The sequence below is a fragment of the Monodelphis domestica genome, chromosome 3, assembly GCF_027887165.1.
Source record: "Monodelphis domestica isolate mMonDom1 chromosome 3, mMonDom1.pri, whole genome shotgun sequence".
Classification (NCBI taxonomy): Eukaryota; Metazoa; Chordata; class Mammalia; order Didelphimorphia; family Didelphidae; genus Monodelphis; species Monodelphis domestica.
In genome coordinates this window covers 341,564,132-341,589,815 of record NC_077229.1, presented here as the reverse complement: position 1 = coordinate 341,589,815, position 25,684 = coordinate 341,564,132, and the positions used below count along the sequence as shown (strand labels likewise).

At 36.6% G+C, this 25,684-nt stretch overlaps 1 protein-coding gene across 23 annotated transcripts in view; it reads right to left on the bottom strand.

The window, feature by feature from the left end:
- Positions 1–25,684, bottom strand: part of RALYL (RALY RNA binding protein like) — an 838,442-nt gene that overhangs the window by 157,913 nt on the left and 654,845 nt on the right. For all 23 annotated transcript variants that reach the window (XM_056824164.1, XM_056824152.1, XM_056824154.1 and 20 more), the window contains one exon: positions 23,410–23,485. In XM_056824164.1, coding sequence (XP_056680142.1) covers positions 23,410–23,485 — 76 coding nt within the window. The remainder of the gene's footprint in view (positions 1–23,409; positions 23,486–25,684) is intronic.

Genomic DNA, 25,684 nt, shown 5'->3' with positions numbered 1-25,684 from the left:
TTACAACCCAGTTCCTCAACTCTACAGCCAAGACATGTACTTTATATTGTTTTATTCCAGATAGTATAATGATTGCTGGGGAGAGTCCTAAACAAATTGTGAAATAGGTTAAAGCTTTTATTTTATTTTTACCTGTCTAGCCTCTACATTTTTTGCTCTCACCTTTGCTTCCCACTCCACACCTCAAATTTTACCTGCCCTGCAAAATAGACACCCCCTTCATATCCTAGGGCTCTGTCTCTTTTCATTCCCTTGTTGAAATTGATTTCAGAAAACTATTTGAAGCTACTTTCACAAATATGTGAATAGCTGATAATAGCTTAAATCATTGTCTAGATAAGGGGATTATAGTTTGACATGCTCAGAAAGTTTCAAGATAAAGTGGAATTTTCCTGTTTTAGTCAGCAGGCCAGGAGGTAATTTACAAGGAATGGTCTCCCATAGTACCACTGACATCACACCTCCGGCCATTAAAAGTTGAGTACAGCTGTTCTCTTTAAAGACGAAAATGGCAGGGTCCATGAAATAGTGAATAGAGGGGTGGCTTTATAGTCAGAAGACTCCGTTCAGTGTGCTGCTCCAGAAACTCAGAAGCGGTGGGTACATGGGCAAGTCACCTAATCATCCAGTGCCCCAGGCAATTCTGTAAGAATATGTTACAAATATTTTGATTCCAGTCCAATCATAGTGTGTTCTCCAACAAAGATAGTTTAACAGATCTTTATCACTGTAACGGTGTCACCTACAAAAATAGACACCAGTCAGTACTATTTTATTTTTCTTTGTTCTTTTTGAATCTTTTTAAAAAAGTATTTATTAATTATCGTCACAAATGGATGACCAATGGTGCCTACTACATTTCAATGTCCTTAGCATTTTCCTATGCAAAGTTTCTCATGTTTTCCATTTCCACTCAGTACATATATCACACAGCATTTCTCTTTTAACATTTTCTTTTCTCAATCCCCTAAACAACAATACAATGAGATTTGCTCTACTTGGCCAGGGTGATAGACTATGCAACAATGAGTGAAAAATGCTATAGTTCTTATCTGTTGGCTGGTTATGATTCTGGAATAATGTCAATTTCTGGTAATAGATGAGACAATACATGTGTTTTGGCACTAGTTACCTTTTGTCAATCTGCTGATCATTTCCCAGAAAGCCACAAACCATTACAGAAACTCAAAAAGGGGAAAGCAGAACAAATACTTGAATTTGCCGTGTAACCACATTTTCATAAATCCATTTCTTTCACCTCAAAGAATATTCTGTGCTTTAGAAAACCCAGGAAATTAGAAGGTACAATTCTTTTTCTTTTTTTTTTTCTCTCTGGTAGAATTCTTGCAAAATTCTAACAGTTTACATTTCACTAGTTCTGGATAGATCATTTTGGCAAGACTGGGACTTGAAAAATCTATAACAGTTATCAGGCAGTGTAGCTCCAAATGCTATTTCACACACAATTATCTATAGATTGTAGGTCATCTACAATCTTTCCTCTTTCCAGCTCCAGCTATTAGTTTGTGGTGTCACACGCAATAAAGTGCATCCTTATAAACTTAGTCTATGCCTCAGTCTATTCCAACATAAATTTTGCTGAGCTGATGTGTTCTCATTGCTAAGAATCATAACTAAATCGCCTACCTCTTGTTCTTTTTCCCCCTCCCCTCATCCCAGTTGTATGCTTGGAATACTAAGGCTGCTCTCTAAGCTTGTAATTCCGTTGCTATTTGCAGGCCACTTAAACTGTGCCCTTGTAATGCACTATCAGCAACTCTGGCTGAATTACAGCTCTGTATACAATTAGGGATGGCTATTGTTATGCAGGATACATCATCTAATTACAGGTTCACAAATCTGTAGTCAGAAGCATTGCTCTCCCTATGCATCCTTGATTTCTTGTTTTATGGAACCACTTAAGGGCTCATAAATTTTGACTTTTCTATTTCTCATGATGAGAATCTTAAAGATGGTCTTCTGCTCTTCCCTCTTCTTGGACCTCCATGCAATCCTGAGATAGGCCTTTCAAAATTGTGGTCTGACTATGGTATCGTAATGATGATGTGAATGCTCTTCAACAAAATGTAGTTGATAATCAAAGGGGCTAGAGTGTTGTAGCTCCTGTACAAGGACAGGGGCTTCACAAAGCACCCAGCACAGTTAAGTGTATGGGGTCATGCCCATCACAGTGGTTGTCATCCTGTTCCTCCCCATCTTCCAGCCACCAACTTGCATCTGGTGCATCGCAGGCATCAGAAGTAAGAGATGAACTAGTGAGGAACACATCTTTTTTTCTTTTCCTATCACATGCTTCAATGTCAATAGATAATATTGGAAAGCTTCTGCAGTCACAGATTGCTATGATAGTGAAGTGGAAGATATGCAAGAATATGCTTACATGAGGGTGTAGCTTAATGTTAAAGATTAGACTATGTAATAGCATATTTTTATTTTTTGCAACATGAAGAATTTAGCTAAAATTACCTACTTTCCCTCTTTATTTTTTTTCATGGGAGAGGGGGAAGGGAGTAGAGAGAGAAAGAGAGAGTGACAAGAGGAGAGGGAAAGAGAGAGATACAGAGAGAGAAAGAGAGAGAGAGACAGAGAGAGAAAGAGAAAGAGACAGAGACAGAGAGAAAGAGAGAGAAACTTGATTGGAGTCAGAAGACCCATTTTATGCCTTACTGGCACTTCTTAAAGAATGAAGGTGAGGAAGAGCTAAGTGGTCCAGTGGACTGAGAGCCATGTCTAGAGATGGGAGGTCCTGGGTCCAAATTTGTCCTTTTATTGTGACCCTGGACAAGTCGCTTCAACCCCAGTGCCTGGTCTTTAACACTCTTCTGCCTAAAGTATTGATTCTAAGTTGGAAGGTGAAAGACTTTTTAAAAAAGAATAAAGGTGACCTAAGAAGGCTCAGCTCATGTTGCCAATTTCCATTGAGCCTGATGTCTAGATATTCCAAAGGGCATTTTTTAGGGTATGACCTGTGTCCAGAGCATCAAGGCACTTCAGCAATGCTGTATTAGTTAAATGAACTATTTAACAAGGTGAAATAAGTCTGCCATGGTGGTGGAGGAAAATGATCCTGTAAACTCCAATTCAAACTGACTCTACTTTCTTATTTCATCTCTCTTTCTACTTTATATATGACTTTGTATCCATAAGACTATAGATACCTTGGGAGGTTGGGGGGAAGCACTGGCTCTAGGGAGAGAGAACCTGATTTCAAATCCTGCCCCTAATATTTATTTTCAATGTGACCCTGGGGCAGTCACAACCCTCATTTCTAGGCCAAAGTTCTCTTCTCTATAAAATGGAATTGATTGCCTCTTAAGTGCCATGCAGCTTTAGAGCTATGAGCCTATGAATTCTGATATGCCAATGTATCTCAAATACAGTAGCAATGATAATATTATTTCATCTTCTAATTAAATATGAGTTGCAGAAAACTTCTACTTGGGAGTAAATCACAACTTTTTCTTTTTTTTGGCACAAGAATCACATCCACTGAGACTGGGTAGCCTCCCTCACAACCAGGGTTCAAATATTGACTTTGAGACAAATAGCCGAGCCCATTTCCCCATCTGTAAAATGGAGACAATTATTCCAGTGCTACCTAATCCATAGAGCTGTTATGAGTATCAAGGGAGGTAGTGTGTGTGAAATGAATCGTAATTATAAAAATGCAGCTACTAGCTACTATTAGAATCGATTCTCCATGATTGGATATGTGAAGTAAGGGAGATTAAGGAGTCCAGAATAATGCCAAGTTATAAACATAAAACACTGAAAAGATGGTGGTGACTTTGACAGAAATAGGGAAGACTGGAAGTCGGATAGGTTTAGGGAAAAGGATAATGAGTTCAATTTTAGCCATGTCAAGTTTAAGATGCCTCTGGGATAGGCAGTTTGAAATATCCTATAGGTAACTGGTGATTTGGGACTGAAGTTCAGGGAAGATACTTTACATATACATGTATACATACATATGTGTGTGATATGTGTAGAAAGACACACAGTTAAGCATATAACTGATAATACTGCCAATAAAGAAATTATGGAGGGAGAACAGAACCTTGGGGAAGAACCACAAATAGGTGGCATAAAGTGAATGATGAGACAGCAAAGGAGATTGAGAAGGAATAGTCAGACAGGTAGAAGGCAAACCAGAAATAATAACCACAAAAATGCAGAGAGGAGAGAGTTTCTAGGAAAATAAGAGTGATCAACAGTAGTGGTATGCTGGTAAATGTTTAACAACTAACCATGAACAAAAAAGGTAGGATGACACACTTCTGAGTTTAATTTGCATTAGTTTTATTTTCTCTATCATTTTCTTAAGCCTAGACAGACAATAAAACAATAGATCTATCCTTAATCGCAGCCTTTGCCAGTTTTTGAGGTGTAAATGCTCATATTGACAATCTAATAATCAACTTTCCTGAGCCCTTTAAGCTGACTCCAGCACACCCCCTCTGGAGAACTTGCCCGATGCATCATATATAGATAGAGAAGGATTAGGATTTTGGGGGGGCTTATCATGTTTGGCAATTTAAGAGATGACTAGTAATTTTGGAGAGGGTAATTTCATTTGAGTGATGAATTCAGAAACCAGAATGCAAAAGACCACAGGAAAGACTACCATTCAGAAATTGTTTAGAGCTTCTAGCAATCCCCAAATGTTCCCCGCTTTGTTCCCACCTATTATGTGAAGTCATAATTTTAAAAATTATGGGACAGTTTAAACTTTAATCATTCAAAAATTTAAGAAACCTTAGACAACACTGAAGAGTGATAAAGATATTTAAAAGTCTTCCTAATGAGCAATAAACTTTACCTAGAAGAAGCTAGAGGTGGATCCAGTAATTCCAAATGTCATTTTACTCTTAAAAATTCTCCTTTAAGGGGGCAGGTAGGTGGCTCAGTGGATTCAGAGCAAGGCCCAGAGATGGGAGGTCCTGGGTTAAAATCTGATCCCAGACATTTATCTAGCTGTGTGACCCTGGGCAAGTCACTTAACCCCCATTACTTGTCCCTTACCACTCTTCTGCCTTAGAGCCAATAGCCAATATTCATTCTAAGACAGAAGGTAAGGGTTTAAAAAAATCCTCCTTGTTATAACTGAATATACTTGGCCCAGCTGACAAACAAGGCATAAATTATTCAAGGCAGTTAAGACAACTGCCTCTTCTTTGATATAATCTTCCTTTGAAAATGTTCTGAATCAAATTTTTTCCTAAAAGCTGCAAATTATCTTAATTAATAACCTTTATTTTCTTTAACACACACATCCCCCTCTATGTGAATCTTCCTGTCTCTGAAGTCTCAATTTCAAGTTTAGGTTTCTCCTTCCATATTGTAGGTTAAGACTTATTTTTGATTGAAATCCTTGGTGCTATGGAGTTTATCTCTTAACAAGAGTTATAATGATAACTTGCTGCAAGCAAAAGATGAGGTGAAATATATAATTAGAAAAGGGAGTGAACTAGTTATATTACAAGAGACAGGAATAACAGATGGATAATCAGAATGGTGCAATGGTACCTACTAAATGGTATAGAACAGTGATGGTGAACCCTTTAAAGACAGAGTGCCAGGTACCTCCCCCAACCCCACCCATTAGACCAAGTGCTGCACCTGCCTTCCCCCTCAAGATTGAGTGCTATGCTTTACTCCCTAGGAGGCTGGCCTCCCCCCTCCCTTTGGGAGAAAGCTCTCCCATTGAGCTGCTGGGCAGAAGGGTGGGTGATAAGAGGTGTAGTGGCTTGAGTGCTTTGTTCCCCTCCAGCTCTACCCACTATGTGCACCCATTGGGGAGGGTGGAGGGACCCAGGAAGTGAGGAATTTCCTCAGTGAGTGTAGATAGGGGGAGGGGAGTAGCTTGAGTGTTCTGTTCCCCTCCAGTTCTGCTTATGAGCTGCCCACCTTATTTCCCCTCTGTGTATTGGCTGCTAGTTAGAGCAGTGGGGGATGTGAAAAAAATGTCCTCAGGAGCAGTGGAGAGGGGGAGGGGAGCAGCTCTGCCAGAGTCCCTCTGACTTTCTAATAACTAACTGGGTGGGGGAGGTTGGGGGGATGGTGGCCTTCATGCTCACAGAGTGTGCTCTCTGCATGCCATCTTTGGCACCTCTGCCATAGGTTCCCCATCACCAGTATAGGACATAGAGGAAGGCTTCCAAGCCTGTTGGATAACTCCTATATAGTGGGTTTAAGAAAAAACATAAATATAAGAATGAAAAGGTATGGATAAAATGTAATATGTATTGGTAGATAGAATACCTATATCAATGAGCTTCTAGATCCTTCAGAATCTAAATATTACAAATATTTCTAGCAGGATATGTAATTTCTAACCTCTCTTCCTCTCTTCAAATACAGATTTTTTTTTTTCAGTAGAAATATCCAATTAGATTCAAACCTAAGTAACTATGAGAAGGGCAGAGTAGATAAAGTGCTGAGCATAGAGTTAGTAAGATCTGAATTCAAATTCTGCCTCAGATGCTTATTAGTTATTTGACAGTGGGTACTATCTCAATTAGGTTTTTCAACTGTAAAATGGGGATAATAATAGTATTTAACTTTTAGAGTGGTTGTGAGAATAACAGTTTTTTTCTGCTACAAAACTTACTTGGTTTTATGCTATGAAACATATCACTCTGATTGGTCTTTGGAAGAGCTTATAGACTCCATTATACTAAAGAAGAAATCATGAATCTTGAAAGTACCATTGTGGTCCAGTTGTATCGATAAATTACTTTTTAAAAATCACTTATTAATTAACAAACTAAAACTAATTAGTGTTGCCTCAGACCCTGGGGAAGAAAGGAAATACACATTTATTAATTTCCTACAACTTGCTGGGCACTGTGCTAAGCATTTCATAAAGATAAATAAATAATTAAATAATTATTTTATTTGATATTTACAACAATTCTGTTAGGCGGATGCTATTATTATAGCTGGGGAAATTAAGGCAGATAGAAATTAAGTGATTTGTCCATGGTCACACAGCAAGGAAGTGTCTGATGCCTGACTTGAATTTATATCTTCTTGACTTTGGTCTCAGCATTCTAATCTATTACCTAGGGGAGATGTGAAGAAAAGTGAGATATAATCCTTTGATCCAAAGAGACTTACACTGCAGTAGGATGTCAAAATGTGTACAAAAAATAATTATAACACAAGTGAGAACATTGCAAATAGATAAGATGCTCAGGTATGAAAAGGTAGATTCTTTTTATTCTCTGCAATCATGCCTATGCACCTACTTTTATATACATAAATATATATCTCATCTCTTCATTTGAAATTTTTACTATTATTATTTAATTGTCATCAATAGATAGCATTTCTACAGTACTTTACAGTTTGCAAAGTGCTGAATGAGGATTATGTCCTTTTGTTATTATTATTTTTCATTTTACAGATGAAGAAACTGAAGTTGAGAGATATAAAGTGCCTTGGCCAAGGTTACACAGCTAGCAGAGTGTATGAGGAAGGATGTAAATTCAAGCTCTCTTGACTCTGGGACAACCAGGTGGCACAGGACATGCAGTGCTAGGGGCCTGAAGTCAGGAAGACTCATCTGCACAAAGTACTTAACCTTGTTTGCCTCAATTTCCTCATTTGTAAAATGAGCTGGAGAAGGAAATGACAAACCACTCTGGGAACTTTGTCAAAAAAACTCCAAATGGGGTGTGGAAAGGAAACAAAAACAAGTTCTAGACTTTCTGCCACTGTGTTGGAACAAACAACAGTGGGAACAGTAGAGAGAGAAGAAATTGACAAGAATGACAGTTGGTTGGGGAAGGGGCAACTTGGAGTGGCAGTTGGTCTTGTGACTAGGAACACTTTCTTCCTGGCATTGGAAGTAGGAGGAGTTTTGGCTTCCCAGCCTGGGGTTAGAGGTGCCTCTACTTTCTTCAGCCCAAAGAGACAGGCCCAACCAGCTCTGAAGGTCAGAATTTTTCTTGCTGCTTGCTGTCTACTTGCTAAGAATTTGAAATTAAGAAAACTAGGACAGATATAGCATAGACAGGAATAAGAGAAACCCTCCACCAGCCTGTGAGGACTGGCTTCAGCTCCAAAGCTGAGAAAGACTCCAACCTTATTTAGGGACATCCCTCTTCCCTTTTCCCTGATACCTCTCCAATATGAACTGGTTATTAAAATTTATCTTATTTGAATATCGTAGTCAGATAAGTGGACTATCTTTTCAGGGGACATAGAAGGAGCTGAACCTCAGTTCATCATTTCAACTACAAACGGTCCTTATTGGACCCCTGCTGGGTGATCAGAGTCTGAGGAAATGCTTGTCCCTCAGGTGGGTCTGTGTTTACCTGCTCTGGGGCATCTTTGGCATCAATCCATAGAGAAGACATCCCCGCAGGCTATCATAAGTGGCTAATTTCTTGGACACCCCATTTTGTTCACAAATAGCCTCTTGGCAGGGAGCATCTCTATTCTTTGCCTCACCGGTAGCCATATTCCTTCTCTCCCTTCAACTCCCCCATTCCCTGCTACAAACCTTCTGTATCCCCTGTTCTTCATATCCACCCATCTTACACTATAAATACTACAGGGGTCATAAGTCAGCCATGAACGAAATGAGTCAATACAGTAATTTCTTTTCTTTTTCTTTTTTTTTGTATTTCTTCTACATAGTAAACATTTAACTTTTGAACTTGAAGCATACTTTAGAAACTTTATAAAACAGAACAATAGAAGTTTCCTTTTCAATCAATTCTATACACAATTTCTGAAGAGATACTACTGAAACACAGATTGAACCACGCTTCTTCCTTTTTTAATGAATTTCAGTCTCCCTATTGTCTTTAGAAGTATATACACATCTGTTTTGGCATGTAAAGTCCTTTGAACCCTGCTTTTCCAATCTTATTACAAGCTGTACCCCACCACAGATTCATGATATTGATATTCTTTTTTTGTCTTTACATTTATGTTTTTAATTAATTAGTTATTTTTTCAATTACATGTAGGAAGAATTTTTTTACAATTGTGATCTGACATTTCAAGATTCAGATTCTTTTCCTTCCTTCTTCCTCTCCACCCTCCCTGATATAATTAATAGTCTGATATAGATTATGCCAGTTAGGTCATGTGATAAATATTTCCATACTCCTCATGCTGTGAATGAAAAGCATATATAAATGCAATAAAAAAAAACTCATAAGAGAAATATAGTGGAAGATGGCATACTTTTATCTGCAGTCAGACTCCAACAGTGCCTTCTTTGGCTATGGAGAGAATTTTTTATCATGAATCCTTTGGTGTTATCTTGGAACCTTGCTTTGCTGATAATGATTTCAGGCATTTTCAGTTGACCACCATACAATATTTACGTTACTGTATACTCTGTTCTCCTAGTTTTGTTCATTTCACTTTGTATCAGTTCATATGTCTTCCAGATTTTTCCACATTCATTTTGTCTGTCATTTCTTATGGCACAGTAGTACTCATTACAACCATATACTACAACTTGTTTAACCATTCTCTTATTGGTGGACATCCCCTCAGTGTCTAATTCTTTGCCCCTACAATAAGAACCACTAAAAGTTTTTTGTACAAGTAAGTCTTCTTGCCCTATCTCTGATCTCTTTGGGATATAGACTCTGTAGTGGTATTAGTATGTCAAATGTATGCATGATTTTACAATCCCTTTTGAACAGTTCCATATTGCTCTCCAGAATGGTTATATCAGTGTCCCAATTTTCGCACATCCTCTCCAAAACTTATCATCTTCCTTTTTGGTCATATTAGCCAGTCTGACAGATGTGAGGGGGTATCTCAGAGTTGTTAAAATTTGCATTTCTCTAATCAATAGAGATTTGGAGGATTAACCATTGACTGGATATGGGATCTTAGGTTAGAGAGGAGTAAAAAAAAGCTAAGATTGTGAATATGAGTTTTTTTCTGCCCTTACCTACTGCCTTAGAATTGATATCAAATATTAGAATTCATATCAAATATCGTTTCCAAGACAAAAGAATTCTAAGGATAAAGCAATTGGGATTTAAATAGTATTTTTATATCGTATCACTTATAAGACAGAAGATAAGAGTTTAACCTTCCCCTTCTATGCTCTCCCCAATGCGAAGAGAATTTTCCCCATTCTTTTGAATGGAAGAGTAAACCTTTTATCATTTTGAAGCAATTTGTGTTCCAAATGAGTAATAACTTCCAATATTGATGGAATTGCCAAAATAGTCTGACAACTGTGTCATAATGAAATGGTAGTTGCTTAAACATATTCTAGAGGTAAAGATTTGGCTTAAAAATGTACACACGTAGGTTTTTGTGTTTTACTGCTATAGGTCATAAGAGTATATTTTAGAGAAGGGTCAAAGCTCTGAAAAAGTCACCTCAAAAGGAATTCTATAATCTTAGTTTACATGATTGGCCTAAAGTTTAGTTTGGCAGAGCCAGTGACCTCATGAGCCACGTGAACCTGAAGTGGTTAGCCCACAGTTGTGGGCGCGTGGATGTTCACCACTGTGGATGCATACAACTCATTATCCATAGTATTGATGAGTGCAAGAAGATTTCCTTCCCTTCTTTAAATTTATTCTGAAGCCCTTTATGGACCAAGGCTCCTTTGTACTATCCTGAATCACAATCAATTGATTAGTATTAAAATAAATAATTATTAATGTTATTAGGTTTCATTGAATTTAAAATAAAATGATCTAACAATGTAATTGAATTTACTTTTACTATGTGTATACATATGTATAATCTAATTGAAAATTTTTATATTGGAAACACTTGAGAACTGACAACCAATCTTCTTATAGTATAATTTTGAGGTCATCACTAGGGTATTCTATTAAAAAAAAGAAAGAAAGATTTCAACAACTCACATGAAAACAATAGTATTTTGTGCATGGAAAAAAATCCATTTTTATGCATTATTGATTGTAAAATATATAATAGAATACCTCAAGCCATGCCTTTGGATTGGTTAATCCTTGGTGATTTCATCCTTCTGGGCCTTGATGCAGATGGTCTTTGCTGCTGGAGAACCTTTTCATGTTTCTCTTGATCTTTGTGTTTGGATATCAAACTTTTTGCTTAGTTCTGGTTTAGTCTTTTCTTTACAGATACTTGGAAATCTTCTATTTTGTTGAATGCTCATACTTTCCCCTGGAAGTATATAGTCAGTTTGATGTGTAGGTGATCCTTGGTTGAAGACTCAATTCTCTTGCCTTTCTGAATATTGTAACAAGGGAATCACTTTAAAAGACTGATATATATTAATTTAAGGTCGCCAAGGAATCAGCTATGTAATTCCTAAATGAAAAACTCAAGTCAGTCGTCAGCCTTTTTTGGAGTTTAATTACAATAGGAGTAAGAAGGGAATTAGAGATAGAGAGAGAGAAAAAGGGAGAGAAGGGAATAGGGCTTAAATATCCCTTCTGTTTAGGCTGGGCCAAAAGGCCCAAGCCCTTAGATAGCTGGGGCAAGAAAAGGAGATCAGTCCCTATTACTCACGTGTCCAAAATGGAGAAACAGTCTCAGAGGCCCCCACCTTCAGCTTCCTTCAGAGCAAGCCTTCACAGAGTCCACCGCAATCACCCCGACCAAAACTCCTCAACCTCCCTTCAGCTTCAGACCCTCCTATCTTTAAGGAAACCATCCAAGTTCCTCCTCCCAGTTCTCCCATCTACCAATCCTGTTCATCAATTTCCCTGTGCCAATGGAGGCTCTAGCTTAACCCAGGACCGCCCAGAGGTTTCTGGCTTTTGCACATGTCTGTTGAAGGTCATATTTTCAAATGATTAAATCTTTACTCCTTTGCTACAGCCCTTTCTAAATCCTGTTAACTTGAGTATGGTAGAGATTGGAATAATTAAATTTTGATCTAAGCTGCAGCCCTTACTCAATCCTATTAGGACTGAATAGGGTGGAGATTTATTCCAAGTATCTCCATTGTATCAATTCTAAAATCAATCAAGACTCAAAGAAATTCCTGTTCTATGCTTAAGCATAGGTCAAAGTCCTTTCCATTGTTCAGCAAAGGGTTTCTGTCCTAAAGTAATCTTAAGAAGGGAAGAGAAGGAACCTCCCATGCCAATGGGGTTCCCATTCCAATAGACTATCAGTAAGAAATTTTCCAAGTATGAAATATCCCAATGGTGAAATTTCCAACATTTATAAGTCTAAGGAAATTTTGAGGTTTACAATATCATGTTCCAAGCCTTGAAGTCCTTTAGTGTGGAAGATGCCAGATCTTATGTGATCCTGATTGGTTCTCCTTGATATCTGAATTGTCTCTTTCTGGCTTCTTGTAAAAATTTTTCCTTAGCTTGGAAGCTCTTAAATTTGGCAATTACATTCATGGGGGTTGTCTTTTGAGGATTTAGTGTAAAGGCTGTTCTATGAACCCTTTCAATGTCTATTGCCCCCCCCCAAGCCCCCCATTCAAGAACATCAGTGCAGTTATTTTGGATGATATCTTGTAGAATGATGTCAAGATTTCTGTTAATTTCTGGGTTTTCAGGTAGGCCAATGATTCTCAAATTATCTTTTCTAGATCTGTTTTCTTGGTCAGTCATCTTCTCAGTGAGATATTTCATGTTTCCTTCTATTTTGTCAATCTTTTGATTTGCTTTATTAATTCTTTCTGTTTTGTGAGATCATTGGCTTCTAATTGCCCAATTCTGGTCTTTAAAGACTGGTTTTCTGCCATAATCTTTCGGTTTTCTGCTATAAACTTTGAATTTTCCTTTTTGGTTTGGTCTATCCTGCTTTTCATGGCTTCCAGCTGTTTAATTTCGGTCTCTAATTTATTTATCATTTTATTTGATTTCTGGGCTTCTTTCTCGAATGAGGAGTTCCTGTCTTTTAAACTGTTATTTTCTTTTTGAACTATTTCCCACTTTTCTTGCCAATATTCTTCCATCTTTTTGATAAGCTCTGATTTAAATTCTTCAAAAGTTTGTAGCCAATTTCTATTTTTTGGTGAAAGTTTGGATGCATTTGTTTGTATGTACTCTTCTGGTTTTCCTCTGTAGTCAGGATTTTTCTTCCATAAAAATTATCCAGGGTCAATGCTTTCTTGTTTTTCTTGGTGTTGGGAAATTGTTTTTTCTGGGTGTTTTTTTGCCATTACTCTGGTGATTTTTCCTTCCCTTTCCAGTAAAAAGTCTGAGTAAGGAGGGTAGGCTCTCTGTGGATGGAGCGAAGGAGTGAGTTTTTTGCCTGAGGCTACCTCTCAAGTCTCTGAAGCTTCTACTATTTGCAGCTCTTCTCTGCTCTTGCTCCTCACCCAAGGTCTGAGCTCTTCTGCCTTTTGGGGTCTCAAGTCTAATTGCTCTCAGGGGTAGGTCTTTGGTGGTCTTAGTCAGCTGCCAAAGACCTAGAGACACCCTTCACTCACTCACTGATTCTAGGGTGCCCTGGCTCTGAGTTTAGCCCACTGGCTCTGCAGGTGGGGTGGGGGAGGGTAGATCAACTCATATTTTGGTGGAAGCTATTTCACACCCTTATAGTGTGAAAATGCCCAAATCCCACCTACCTTTAATGTTGTGCCCTACTGTGGAGTCCTTTCATTGATATGAATTTGATTTTTTTTTTGGCCTTTTGAGGTAGTCTATATCAGTAGGTGCTGAGTAGAGATAGATTCCTGCATCTAAGCTGCAGTCATGTTTACCTGGAAGATGATATTTATTATATTCTTGCTTGTCACAAGCAAGGCATTCATATCTTGCTTCTAGGATTATCCCCCAGAACTGGAATGTACTCTTTCCTCATTTCTCCCTTGTAGAATCTCTGGATTTCTTAAAAGTTCAATTTGTGTCTCATCTACATAGAGCTTTTCTTAATTCTCTAAGTTGCTAAGGAAACTTAGCTTTTAGCGCTATCTTTTTCATAGTTAACTTTTTCTTTTTTTATTTTCTTTTTTTCTTTTTCTTTTTATTTTTTAAACCCTTACTTTCCGTCTTGGAGTCAATACTGTGCATTGGCTCCAAGGCAGAAGAGTGGTAAGGGCTAGGCAATGGGGGTCAAGTGACTTGCCCAGGGTCACACAGGTAGGAAGTGGCTGAGGCCAGATTTGAACCTAGGACCTCCCGTCTCTAGGCCTGACTCTCAATCCACTGAGCTCCCCAGCTGCCCCCCTAACCTTTTTCTAAATTGGAGTATATTGTAGTTCCCCATTGGATACACTATAAATTGGCAGTGCAACAACATAAGATGCAATCTAGGAATATTTTCCATTTATTATTATATCTATATTTTGTATGTACATGTGCTTTCTCTGACTGAATGTAGTAAGGTCCTTGAGGACAGGGATTGCTTCAAGTTTGTCTTTGAGTCTTCAGAGATACAATGCCTGGCATACCATAGGTCCTTAAAGTGTTGATTGATTAACTTTTGTACCACTGAGTATAATAGCTAAATTTAATGCTTTCCCCATTTTATCCCACAGGCCTTAAAAAGAATTTCCAGGGGTGAAACAGGAGAGGCATCAAAGCACATGTGATTTGCATAAGGATTTCAACAAATAGGAAAATGCCAGATTCTAACATAAATGCTGTGGAAAAGTTTCCTGTTTGGCTTTGAAGCAGACTATATGATTTCTGAGGTCTAGTTCAGTGATTCTTGTATTTTTGAGGGGAGGGACTTGAAAGCTGGTTCTGACTGAACTGGCAGAGTTAAAAGGGAACGAGAAATGAACTCTCTCAGTGAACACTAGAGGAAGGAGCACTCATCCTTGACTGCCACATACTCTAGAAATAAAGGCTACACAGAGTATCTCTTCAGAATGATGGATGATGGCACTTATGCCAGAGATCTTAAACCTCCCCTTCAACCCCCAACTCTCTATAAATGAGAATCCTAAAATAAAATGAGGGACACAGAGCAAAAAGACACAAAGTCTTATTTCTAGAGAAGCTGAAGAGAAATTAGAGGAAAAACGAAACATCTCATCTCTAACAATAAAGATGAAAAAGTTAAAGGAGCTTCTGAGGTAGAAAGTAAGTGTTTTTTAGATAATAAGACCCACAAATCATTTTCATTAAAGGGAGAGAGCACTTACAAGCTAGACATAAAGATAGGAAAGGCCAATCCAAACAATATTCTTCCCCAAGGCTCAAATACCGAGGAGCAATAGTTAGTGTCTGAACATTAACCTCGGCTAGATATTTCATTTTCAGGAGGAGCAGATAATTGGTGTTAGATAAAGCACTAATTGAATGCAAAAAAAACCCCAAAAAACAAAAGAAAACCTTCAAAACAAAAATCATTTTGCATGTGAATCCATCAAGAGTGAGGACTTTGGCTTAGAAAACAATATTTTTTATATGTCTTCACAAATGAAAGGAAGATACTAATCAGTAGTACCAGTCTATGGTTGACAATCCCCAAAGAATAAACTTGAGGGAAAGCCCAACAACTTGACTGCCTAAACTGATCAATATGTACCTATATCTATTGAATACCTATCAGTGTCAAAAGGTTTGCTCATATTCGAGTTTGATCTCATCTCACTATACCTGGTTCTCAATTTTATCTACCTCAGTCTCTTCTGAACTCCCAATCTCAAACTTTATATCCATAACCGATCTCATTATTTTTCTCCCCATATCTGTCTGCTTCTGGTTGTCATTATTTCTATGAGAGGGCAACACCATATTTCATCACACAAGTTTGTAATCTTCTAATACATAATTATTCCTTGTCAAATGTAGCCCAAAGGTATCTTTTACATCCACTCTCTCCTCACATAGTTGTATCTTTATTTAAGGTATTCATCACTTCTCATCTTAATTATTCCCACCTCAAGTCTCTTCCCTCTCTAGCCAATTCATTTTCTGCAGAGCTGACAAAGCAATTCCCCGAGTTCTTTTTTTTTTTAACTGTAAAATCTGTCTTAGAAGTGATGCTAAGTATTGGTTCCAAGGCAAAAATTAAATAATGAAATTGGAGTTAAGTGACTTGCCCAGAGTCACATAGCTAGGAAGTATCTGAGGACCAATTTGAACCAAGTATCTCCCATCTCCAAGTCTGGATCTATCCACTGAGTGACCTACTTGCCCCCTAATTATCTTTAACGCCCTTCACAACCAGATCCCAACCTACCTTTCCAGTCTTACTATACTGTCACTTTACTTTCCAAACAAAAGGACCTACTTGTTTTTCTTCATATATAATATCCCCTCCCTTGTCTCCATGCTTTTACCACTGGTTGTTCCCTACACCTACCTCCACAATGCACTTCCACCTTATCTCTGCCTCTTAAGGTCTTCTGTTTCCTTTGAAACTCTACCTGTCACCTTTTACATGAAGCCATTCCTGATTTTTCTTTAAAAAATTTACCTAATATTAATTTTATATTTTTATTTTGCACATGTACACACTGTTTAAACTGATAGAAGTACTTTTAAGGCAAAAATTGCTTCATTTTTGGTTTTATATCCCCAGAATCTAGAATAGAGCTTGGCACATAATAAATGCTTAAAAATGATCTATCAATCATCCATTCATTCATTTTCAAGTCTTAATATTTTACACTATCTCCATTTCTACTTTAGGAATAAAAAATCATAATTATATTTAAATCTCCATGATTCAGAAGATTGTTAGCACTAGTACCAGTGGATATTACTGCTTTAGTTAATTTTTTTTGTTAATATCCTTACTTCTCCTCATTTAACATTTATTAATAAAATCAGCATCTCTGGAAATGGGAAAAAGAAGAGAAGGCTCTTAAAAATTGAAATACTTCTGTCATGATCAGGGAAGTACCAGATAGCGAAACTAAGAAAGAGAAGATAATCCTCTTGTCTAGTTTATTGTAATTGTTTTAGAGGTAATGCTAAGTTTGAATAATCAAAAATTGACAGGACTGTTGAAATATAGTAAATTATTTGAGGCAACTTGCGGCATTGATATCTTTTAAAGTAATTAATATGATCATCAATTAAATGGGAAGTTATGACCACAAGTACAGGGTTTATCTGAGATAAAGTGATGTTAGATGTGATTATGTATTTTTGTCTAAGTAAAAGTTTTTTCTTTTATATTTAGTGTTAATTTGCCTTCCAGTGTTTTATAATGGTTTATGTTACAAGACTTTTACAGACATATCGTTTGAGCCTTATCCCAATTTTAGAGCAATTGGTTCCTTTATTGATAGAAGAACAAACTGAGGCACAGAGAAGTTAAATAACTTCCCCATAGTAACACATTTATTTAGTCTTGTAGGGCTAGACCCTGAAACCTAATCTTCTTATAATGTTCATGTAAAAGTACTTTCCCTAAGAGAATATGGCTTAAAGTAATTTATTTGGTTAACAACACGACTAAAAATTAGGTACATAATACTATATTTTTGGAGAAAGACAAATTATAAACAATTAATCAAATATAACTTTTCCTCACTTTCCATTGACAGTGACTTCTTGGATAGTTCTCTCTATACTTTGGAAGTACTCAGAATCTCCGGAAAAAATTTCTCCTTTCCTTTCACTGCCCTACAAACTCTCAGAGGTTCTCCTTTCCCCCTTTTATAATAGCACTATCGTCTTCCCCATTTTTTAGAGTTGATGGCTTGAAGTTCTCTGATTCCTATATCCAATCTGACACTGAGTTCTGTTGCTTTTTAATTTATAATGTCTCTGAAACCTGGAACTTTCTTTTTTCCATTCCAAATGCTATCCACCATCTTAGCTCAGTTATTTCTTATCTCATACCTGATTACTACAAACATTTTCAAACTAGCCTCTGTTCTAATTTCTAATATCTTGTCTATAACTCTCTTTAATATATCCTAGACACTGCTGCCAAATTCATCTTCCCAAGACACAATTCTCATCTTGTCAGCCACCCCATTGCCTTTTGGATTAAGTGCAAACTCCTTAATCTTTCATTTAATGCTTTTCAGTCTTACAATGGTTTCCACCAGTAGGGAGATGTGTTGTAGTGGAAAGATGATGATATTAGAGCTAAAGGGTCTGCCACTAATTATTGTGATCTAGGGCAAATCAGTTAACTTTCCTGTGCCTCAATTTCCTCATTTATAAAGTAAACTAGCATAGATTAGATCATGATGGCCTCTTCTAGCTTCAAACCCCAAGCCTTTCCAAATTTATTTCCTACCACTTCTCAAAGTGAACCATTTCTTTCAGCTACATCAATCTTCTCATCATATCATATTGTGAAAATGGCATGCTCATTTCCATTTTCCTACCTTTACTGATAAAAGCAGCTACATGGCCCAGTGGATAGATTGCCAGGTCTGGAGTCAGGAAGACCTGAATTTAAAACTGATTTCAGGCACTTATACCTCTATGACACTAGGCAAGTCACTTAAGCCTGTTTTTCTCAGTTTCCTCATCTGTAAAATTACTTAATACTTATATGTCCTTAGAAAAGTTGGTTAACCTTCCTCACTTGGTTTAAATAATCTCTAAGGCACCTTTTATTTGCCTTAAATCTATGAATTTAAATCTTCCTATTTGTCTGAAATCCTTGGTTTTAAATATTTATATTTGCCTTAAATCTATGAATCTCATGATCCATCTGGGATGCCATCCCATACCTGTCAACTTTTCAAACAGAATTCATTCTTTAAGGCCTAGCTTAAGGCCCATTTCTGTTCCACAAAATTTGGCACTTTATTTTTTATTTTATTGTTCTCTTATTCTGGTTTTACAACAAAACAATGCATCTTTTTTCCTTCATAGCACTTAACACTGTTAAGGACACAAAGCTGGGGGTTGAGGGGGAAGGCATCAGTAGGCACATATTGACTTGATTTGATTTATATAGTGGGCTCTTGACATACTCATTTGTAAAGCTAGTGCTGATATTGATAAATATGATTTAAAATCATTTTTTTATGGAAACATAATAAGATTGAGGAAAAGGAAAATCAAACATTTCAGGAAATAATTCACTACAAATCTTACTGGATAGATTTATGTATTGGGAGTGAATAGTGTGTACCTCAAAAATGACTTTTTAAAACTATGAAAAAAGGTAATGTGGTGTTCTGAGAAGAGGCCCTGAAGTCAAAGGGTTTGAATCTTGTATCTAGCAATAGACTCAAGTAATAGATAAATCACTTAACTTCTCTGTCATATAATTTCTTTGTCTATTAAACAGGGTTAAAGATATTAACTATATTATTATCTCATAAGATTTTTGTGAAGACAAATGAGATAGTGCTTTGTAAACCTAAAAGTCAGGGTGTAAGATATTTAACATACACATCAAAATCATTAGGACTGTTTGTTTTGCAATCTTGTGAATGTGCATTATCTTTTATACCACCAAATCCTTTACTACCCCTTCATATGCATAAAGAGCAGCTAAGCCTATCAGATATGTTTCCCAAAAAGCTCAGTAGAAGAGTGAAAATAGGTCATCCTTTAATATCCCAGAGAACTGCCCCCAGCAGAGCTATTTTAGTGGGCATTGTATCAGCACTTTTGTGAAAAACTCTCTATTTCAAAGGTCTCCCAGTCAGGTCACTTCCATTTGCTCAGGGCTGAAGCTGTGAGCAAAGCCTTTTTCTTTTTCTTTCTTTTTTTTGACTCCTTTTTTTTCCCTGTCATACATCTCATGCTCCCCAGAACTATTGAACTGTTTTAGCTGGCAATGCAAATTCTAGCAAAAGAATCCTAATAGAGAACCATTTCAAAATTTCCCAAGAATACTTTATCCTAGACCTTATCTTTAAAATAAAATCTTGAATGATGAAATCAATACTACCAAAATTGTGCAGGAAATAAATATTTTTAAACTCTTTTATAAAATGTTCTCCCAATCAGAAAATGCTCACAGCACATACGTCTTTTTGTTTACCAAAGGATGAATCCCTTATGGGACCTAGGGGAAAATGAACCATTCTTCTACTCTTCTTAGAGATAATGATAGCCATATCTGATGTACATAATGATGAGAAGTTTGTAAGACTCTCTTTATATATAAGTGATCCTATGAGGTAATCCTACAGTAGAAGTACTATCTCTACTTTACAGATAAGGAAAAAAGAGGCCAGTTGAAAACTGAAGTGATTAGGCTAGGATTACATATAGATTTAAGGAAACAGGAGGATTCTGAACTCAGGTCAACTGACTCCAAATCCAATACTTTAACCAATTTACTACACTAGCTCCTTTGCTTAGTGGCAGCAGGGAATCAATTATTTGGACTCTGTCTCTGTGGCTACTAATAAGCACAATTTTCTATGCCACTTTGTCAGGGACTTAGCAGTGTTTAAAATATGGTTTTAAAAGTCCCCAGAAAAAGTTCCCATTAGTTGGGGAATGGCTGAACAAATTGTGGTACATGTTGGTGATGGAACACTACTGTGCTATAAGAAATGATAAGCAAGATGATTTCAGAAAAATCTGGAAAGATCTGAATGAACTGATGCAGAACAAAATAAGCAGAACTGGGAGAACACTGTTTAAGGTAGACAGTAATATTGTTCGATGATCAACTATGAAAACTTGCCTACTTTCAGCAACGCAATGATTTGGAACAATCCTGAAAGACATGATGGGAAATGCTGTCCATCTCCAGAGAAAGAACTAGTGGAGTTGGATGGATATGGATCAAAGCATTATTATCTTTCAAATAAGTGTATGGACAGTTTTTGGGATTTTGGTTTCATATGAGTATGCTTTTACAACAATGACCAATATGGAAATGTGTTTTCCATGATAATAATAATAATAAAAAAGAAATCTCCAGAAGAAAAAGATAGATTGACCCCAAAGAAATAATTAGCATAACTGGGAGTCATCACAGTGGTAAGCCTTCCAAGGTCTCTTTATATCCTTGGATAGAATTCTGGGGATTTAAGAATTTGTTTTCTTTAAATTTTCATAAGTATTTCAGGAATAATAAGTTTTATTTGCAATCTCATGTATTGATATGTGTGCATTTTAAATGTTTTTCTGGGAAGGAGTCCCTTCACCAAAGAGTTCCAAAGGATAGAAGAAGGCTAGGGACATTTTTTTTAATATGGTAAATTCTAAACAGCTAAACTGTTTTGAATTTTTTTTTGATAAAAAAGGATGAGAGAACAAAAAATTTCCCTTCCCCCCATGTATTTGTGGATTTTTGTGTGACCCTTTGTTCTTGGTTTTGCAGTTCAAAGGAAGAAACAATTTGTTCAAAGGGAAGCAGTAAGGCAAATTAAAAAAAAAGAATTAAGCATCTGGACAAAAGAACCCAAAACATAAAATGGCTATAGGAAACATGACTTAATGGGCAATAAAAACCAATGGGGAGAATAAAATTTTCTCTGAGTTAGAAGGGACCTCAGAAGTCACAGTTCCTAAACAGAAATTTTCTATGCAACATTTCTAAACAGTTGTCATCTAGTCCACTTGAAAGCCTCCAATGATAATGATTCCTGCTGCTCTTTGTTTAATGCAGGCACTTTAATACCCTTTCCTTTCCTTTCCTTTCCAGAAGTTTGTTGATGATGATGATGACGATGTTTAGTTCTTTATGACTCTTCATGACCCAATGGGCCATGCTGTCCAGGGAGTTTTCTTGGCAAAGATGCTGGAGTGGTTTGCCATTTTCTTCTTCAGAAGATTAAGTTAGAGTTTAAATGACTTGCCCAGTGTCGCACAGCTAGAAAGTGTCTGATCTAGATTTGAACTCAGGAAGAAGAGCTCCTGACTCCAGGTTCAGAACTCTCATTGGTGCCCCCTAGCAAAGTGGTTGCTTAATAAATAGCTTTTATGCTTTGGATGGAGGGAAAGGCAAGAGAGGGCAGAGTGGGGGCAGTAGGGACTGATAGATGGTTATCTTTCTTGATGTGACATGCCCTTTTTTTTTGACAACTGTGTAGACAGCCATTCAGGGAATCATGGCCCAATTTTGCAAAAATGAAAAAAGGTGAAAAATGAAGTTTTATTCTCTCAGATATCATTGCTTGTAAAGCAGCAGACTACCCTTTTTTTGTACTGCTCCTCTGCATCTTACTACTTACATTTAGTTAACACAGCCAAATATTAACTTAATAGAGACAAATCTAAAAAGCAAAAAAATCATTGAAAGAAGTGTGTTTCTTCTATACCCTGCTGGCAATAAGCCATTTTGTAACCAGGTTTGTATATACAATAGCAATTTTGATGCCCTGTCAAGATGATTAAAATTAATTTCTACTTTTCTTTTTTAAGCAGTACTGTGTCACACATTCCTGAAGAATTAAAAAAAAAAACTCACTTTAAAATGTGTCAAGACATTGCTTTTTGTTACTCAGCTACATTCTCCTAAGAAGATCCAATCAATGAAAGATATGAGAAGCAAAGAAATGAAACTAGCATTCCTCCTTAAAGTCAGGGATGGCATTTTGATGAGAAAAAGAGACAAAGACATTGTCAGCTACCTTCCAATACTTTAAAATTCAGTTTTTCAAATATTCTCTATTATATGCAGCCATGCATGAACATTTGGAAAATGAGTTCCCTTTCAGAGTTGTTTGCATTTATCTATTTTAAAAACATTGCCTTTTATATTTGATGAAAGTAGTAAAAGTGAAATTTGCTCTTTGTCCATCAGTATAGCTCTGAATTTCAGGGTGAAAAATACCAGGGGAATAGATTTAGATTAGGCTACTATGAAGCCATACTTCTATGAGAGATCTGTAGTAAAAACTGGAGATAATTTTGGGGGATCATATATACCTTAATTAAGTCTAGAGTACCAAAACTTATACAATCATAGAATCACAATATCAGAGAATTTTTGAATGAGAAAGGACTCTAGAGATCATCTTGTCCAATCCTTACTTGAGGCACATCTTTTCTATAAACACCTAATGAGAAGTTCTATGAACTTTTTTGAATGAAACAAAGTAGCTAATATTATTATGTTAATTATGATATAAATACTTCATCTTTTAATTTTTATTATTTGTGCAATTTTGCCCAAATGAGATCTTGGGGATTTATCTCATCCAATCTGACTGCTTTTCAGATGAGAAAGCTGAGACCTGGAAAAGTGATATGACATCTTCTGGGTCTAGGTAGTGGCAGTCCTGAGATTAGAATTTTAGTTTTTACGCTAATTTCAAAACTTTGCCTGTTATACAACAATGCAACAAAATTATTGTACTTTGGCTTTTTACTCACTAAGAATTAGTAAAAAAAGGGGATATATATATATGAATATATATACATATATATATATTTAAAAGATTCCTTTTCTAAGATTGTGGGTTTAGATTGCCTTACAACTACACTCTATCTTCTTCCCTTTTGTTGCCATTAACTAGTATTATTATACCAGTTCTATTACTGTAAAATGAGGCTAGTTTTAAAAAATGAATGCTGACAATCACCATAATCATAACACAAATATTAACAAATTAGATCATTGCTATATTTTGCATTGTGGTGGTAATCAACTTACCTGTAAAGAGCTGAAAGGGGCCTCTTGTTTCCAGGTTTGGGTCTATAGGGTTTGGGTTCTCCTGCCATGTTGATATCTGAAAGTAAAGATTTCATGATTAAGTGACTCTACTGGCATTTAGCAAACTTTGAACATAAGAGAATATTAAGGTTGAAGGATATAATTTTGTGCCCTCATCTGTACTCATAAATTGCACAGCTCCCTGAGAAAATTATAGAGAGAGATAATCTTTTGGCTTATGTTATCTTTGAGAAGAGTTTGCTGTACTCTTCTGGATGTTTTATAGAGATAAAAGGTAGTGGAAGATGTGTCAGTGATTCTATTTGATTCAATTCCTGAAATCCTGAGCAAGTCCTTAGTATGTTACCTTTAACATACAAAAAAAAACATTCAAAAACAAAAAGGAAGGAAGGGTCACTTCCCAGTTCTTCAAGCATGGTTGTATATGGCAGAGAATATTTGTTAAACAGAATTTTAAATTCAATTTTTAATTTGAACTGAATTTTAAATTGATAGAAGTTTATGAATGTGAGTTTTAGAATGAACAGGTATAAGCTTATATTATAAAAATTAAAAGATGAGTAGGGGAGCTAGATAATAACAAGAGACTTGTAAGAATCTATTTTGATTTTTACTACTTCTAAACTAGTGACATAAAACTGTTGAAAGAAATAAAATAAGGAAAAGAATTAAATGGACAAATAAATAAATAAATAGGAAGCTAGAGGCTTTAGCCTGTCAAAGTTACTATTATACTATTCATTTTCTATAATGTACTGCCAATACTTCTGAAGATGGAGTTAAGGTTTTTGACAGCATTTTCATTATGTGAAATGACTTTCATGAAAGGCTGTTAAACTTGATATTTCCACATAAGGGATTTCCTCCAAAGGTGATAAAAGGAATGAAAAAAAGAATAGCAATTGTCCCTCTTAAACAATTTATTGTTCATAGAGGATAGTTCAAAGGCAGAGAGACTTTTGAGCAGGCATGACAAATTTGTAGTGGATTGAGAGACCAAGTCTTAAATTCAGGAGTCATTTCACCTTTTTAGCTGTGAAGAAAAGTTGAAGGAAGATGGCAAAAGAAGGTATGGTATTATAGGACAATGATTCTCAACTTCATAAGCAGAAAAAAACAGAGTCCCTGAAGTACTACAGATATTTCTAGAATAATTCTCTTCAACTATTCAAAGAAGGAGCCCCACTTTCCTGTCCAGGACACTTCCTTATATTTATGAGGTGTGTAAGATTACCAGTGGCCTCTGTTTCACTCCATCCACCTCTTCCCTCCTCAAGGGTTTACAGAGAATAGAGTCTATTCTTGAGCTGGAATAAGAACAGTAAGTTCTGGGAAGCCTGAGGTTCACTCCAGGGAGGTAAGTCCTCAACAGTGCTTGACTAATCAGCACCATTTGTGGCTAGGGACTTCTTTGTTCTCCCACAAGTCATCACACTGGCAAAACATGAAAGTTCATGAGGGAGAAGAATGCACTGCAGTCCTCTAGTTATATGAGGCATTATGATGAAGTTTCGATATGCCATTGTGAAAGGGCAATTTAGTATTTGCTCAACCCTGGCCATGAAGAAAGAATTCAAAGGAGTCTGGGATTATTTCCAGATGGGGTAGTCAAGGATGACTTCATAAAGGTAATGGGAATTAAACAGACCCTTGTATAGGCAGAGAGGGAAAAACATTCTAGGAAGAGAGGATAGGACAGAAGTACAAGGTATGTTGGGGATAATAAGTTGGCCAAGTGGAGGAGCAGTTGGGGAAAAAAGGCCAGAAAGGTAAGCCAGAGCCTGAATATGGTAAGACTTCAGTGCCAAGTCAAAGCATTTGGCTTTTGTCCACAGGCAACGGAAAACTATTAATGATTTCAGAGAACAGAAGTGACATGACTGGAGAGAGGATGACAACAGGAGAAATATGACATGCAAACAAATACAAAATAGGAAAGGAAGGGTGTAGACCAAAGGGTACAAACTAAATATTAGGATAATTAGATCTAGTGTGCACACATAATTCACTCTCCACACATACACATACCACTTTTTCCTAGGAAGGGAGCAATGTCAAAAGATTCACACTGAGACATGATGGTACTTTTAAGGATCACCACCTGAAAAGAAGGCCATGAACTGGGATTTATTTGGGTAAAATAGGTGAGGAATAAATAAATGGAATAACTATAGTGACTTTTGGCTTTTTCTGAAACACTTCAACTAGTTCCTTTATAAAGAAATTAATTTCTGATTCTATCCTGTCTTGTTTT